The 3,604-nt window shown below is 29.4% G+C and overlaps 1 protein-coding gene across 1 annotated transcript; it reads left to right on the plus strand.

The window, feature by feature from the left end:
* On the plus strand, positions 1 to 1,671 carry LOC130946732 (transcription factor MYB26-like). Its single transcript, XM_057875573.1, has 3 exons — positions 1 to 133; positions 210 to 339; positions 420 to 1,671. The coding sequence occupies exons 1-3, from the start codon at positions 1 to 3 to the stop codon at positions 1,357 to 1,359; spliced, it is 1,203 nt and encodes a 400-aa protein (XP_057731556.1). The 3' UTR covers positions 1,360 to 1,671.
* Positions 1,672 to 3,604: the final 1,933 nt, after the last annotated feature.

Below are 3,604 nucleotides of genomic sequence, written 5' to 3' on the forward strand. Positions count from 1 at the left end.
ATGGGGCATCACTCTTGCTGCAACAAGCAGAAGGTCAAAAGAGGCCTTTGGTCACCAGAAGAAGATGAAAAACTCATCAACTACATCACCACCTATGGCCATGGTTGTTGGAGTTCTGTCCCTAAACTTGCAGGTACCAATAAATTCATCTCTCTCATCATTCTCTTTAACAAGCATCTACATACTTTCTCATCTCATTTCATGTGTAGGGTTGCAGAGGTGTGGAAAGAGTTGCAGATTAAGATGGATCAATTATCTAAGACCTGATTTGAAACGTGGAAGCTTCTCTCCTCAAGAAGCAGCTCTCATTATTGACCTCCATAGCATTCTAGGCAACAGGTATGGTATACCACTTCATATTCTCAAACCCATCCAATCAAAAAGCTTTCTTTTTATGTGTATATCAACTTGTTCTTCAGGTGGGCTCAGATTGCAAAGCACCTACCTGGAAGAACAGATAATGAGGTGAAAAACTTTTGGAATTCAAGCATAAAGAAGAAGCTTCTTTCCCATGATGTTCTTGTTCCTTCTTTGGCCACATTTTCTGATCATCATCATCATGGCCTTATTGCCAATAATAGTGGTTCTTCCTTAGAAAGTTTCTTCCCTGAAAACCCTATCCTAAACCCTCAGCTATACCTTCCAATAATCCCATCCTCAATCCTTCAAGTTTTTGATCAACAAAACGTTATTGATATCAAGCAGCAGCAGCTTGATAACAATAATGGCAACAACTTCCACCACATTCTTCATCAGAATCCAATGCCTGCAGAAACAGTAGTAGTACCATCCATGAATACTACTGTGAATCCATCATCTTTGTATGAAGATACTTGGTCATCATCATCATTTGGATGTGTGCTACCTCTTCAAGAAGATCATCATCATCATCAGATTTCCAAAAATAGTAGTGATCATGATATTGCCATCACTGCCACCCCATCAAACTATATTATTGATAAACTCATCATCAATAATCCAGTTAGTACTACATGGCAGCAGCATTTTGATCTTCATCACTTGATGGAACCAATTGTGCCAAAAATCTCTGATATTAATAACACCAACATCATTGAGGATTATATTTGTGGCTTACCATATTCACCTGCTTCATCATCACAACAAGATCCTCTTGCTAGAATCCACTGTTACACTACTACTACTACTACTACTACACCTGCTTCTGCTGCTGTTATTTGTCCACAAGATCAAGCAACTCTTCTGGCTGCAAATCATCATCAATTGGAACAACAACACATTGATAATAATAATAATAATAATTCCCTCATCATTCCATCATCATTGCCATCATCAACATCTTCTTCATCAGCATCACTCTATCAAGCAGATCACATTTAGTATCATTTTCCTTCTAGTAGCTTTAATTAATTAATTAAGCAAGCTTATTATTATTATGTGTACATATTATTGAGTAAGCAGCAGCAGTAGTAGTAGTAGTAGTAGTAGTAGTGATGATGAGGTAAATTAGTTCCATGCATACATTATTTTAAGGCGAAAAAAGAAAAAAGAGATGTGATGCATTTAATAAATATTAGAGGGGAGAGAGTATATAGATAGATAGATAGAGGGAGTGTCTCTATCTGTCAATGGTAAACATGAGTGATGCTAGTTTTGAGGGTCTTCCATTATAAGTGATGTGCTTGCTTTGAAACTGCCATAAATATATGTTGAGGTCCTTTCAGAATTCACATGTTTGTCGCCTAAAAGTAAGTACTCTCTCTCTATAAAAATATAATATTATTATTTTTACTTCTATGCGTATAATTATTATTATTATTATTATATATGATTCACTTCTATAGTATATGTTGTTGTATACCAATCATATGAGTGTAGTTGTGAACTACTTTAAAGTTGACATATTGTTTCATTGCTCTCTCTTTCTCTCTTTCTGATATTTATGATATGGATGATGACATCAAAACAAAGACAAAAGCCGTACACATGCCATGGTCAACTTGTTGGTACTTGAGAGAGAGAAATAGTTGATAAGGCCAAAGTCATGACCTAAAATATGACCTAGCTAGGTAGCCTGTTTTGGCGTTTATATGAAATATATAGCACCTTATATTACCATATATATGTATATATTTTATTATGATTTGATGAAGATAGATGAATTTAAACATGTTTGATTAATATAGTGATGGATTATTGGAGACAAATTTTGCAAATAAATCAAGAGATTATTCCTTTATTGTCATTGGTACCTAAGGTCATGCATTTAATTTAATTATGGTTTAATTATTTGATCTCTTGATTTTTATAGATTGATTAAATTTATAATTAAATTTTTTATATGTTTTTAATTTTATAATTAAGTTTTTTTAAAGTCAAAAACGTTATAATAAATAGAATATTTTCTTCAAAAAATATGTAATTAAATTCTTATTCTAGATATCTTCAATTTATAAATAAATATTTAATTAATTCTAATATTTTTTGTATTAAAATATATTTAATTATAAAATTAAAAGTAATATAAAGATTTAATTAAAAAATATATAAAAAATCTAATTATAAATTTAATAAATTATAGGACCAACATATATAATAATTAAACATTTAGATATAAATGCATCACTATTGAAATAAGTACAAAAAACATGTCTGAGTGTGTTTGAATTATTATGGTACTCTAAAAGCTAAAGCTCATTCAGTCTTTACCTTGAGTGGTGATGACATTATTTGCTTTACCCGGGAAATTAAATTAGCTAGAGATGTTGCTTATAAATTGGTTGAACTTTTGGAAAAGAATGGAGAGAATAAAAAGTCACTTCTAATCTTTTTGATGGAAAAAGGGAGAATAGAATAGAAAGAAGGGGAAAAGAAGATTACTGATTAAAAAAGTGTATCACTTTGTATTTTCTTTTTACTAATAACTACATGTATAATTTATAACAAGGACAGAGATTAAACTTATATATCTTATACAATTAATTCTTAGTTTTAGTAACTTTGCTAAAACCAAAAATTATAACAAAAAACAAGAACTCTATAATTTTTTTTTACTTGTATCTCAACTATGAATATTATGAGACATTGCAAATATTTCACTTACTCATCGTTGTATAAAAGAGCAAGAGCCTTAAGAAATAATGAATCTGTTCCCTTTCAGCGAAATGATTTATAAATAATAAAAATTCACGTATATTAATTCTTATATAAATAAAATTGATAGTTAAAAAATTATTAAATAATAATTTAATTAAATATATCAAATTATATAATAAATCTCAACTATCAACGCATATTGTATCTACAAAGAGTTTGAATTCTTGCATGTAATACATGTAACGTGACTTGACGATATTATTCTATATGCTTAGGAATAAAAGAATCACTACAATAAAAAAATTATAATTTACATAAAAATATCTTCATACAAAAAAAATATATTATCATATATATATATTATGTTTCTGTGTTTTAAACTTTTAAATAGTCTATAATATTCTTGCAACAGATATACAGTTAAAAAGTAATGGATTCCACTATGATCACAACAATAAATTAAACCCAAAGGGAAAAGAAATAAAATGTTAATAGTACTATTTCTTTTTGCTTAGATATTAATTAATAA

This window comes from Arachis stenosperma, chromosome 8 (genome assembly GCF_014773155.1).
Source record: "Arachis stenosperma cultivar V10309 chromosome 8, arast.V10309.gnm1.PFL2, whole genome shotgun sequence".
Taxonomy (NCBI): Eukaryota; Viridiplantae; Streptophyta; class Magnoliopsida; order Fabales; family Fabaceae; genus Arachis; species Arachis stenosperma.

Excerpts from the sequence above, each read along its gene's own strand:
- LOC130946732 (XM_057875573.1), top strand. The coding sequence starts at position 1 with ATGGGGCATCACTCTTGCTGCAACAAGCAGAAGGTCAAAAGAGGCCTT. Across the intron at positions 134-209 it reads TTCTGTCCCTAAACTTGCAG|GGTTGCAGAGGTGTGGAAAG; the intron begins GTACCAATAAAT and ends TTTCATGTGTAG. Across the intron at positions 340-419 it reads CATAGCATTCTAGGCAACAG|GTGGGCTCAGATTGCAAAGC; the intron begins GTATGGTATACC and ends CTTGTTCTTCAG.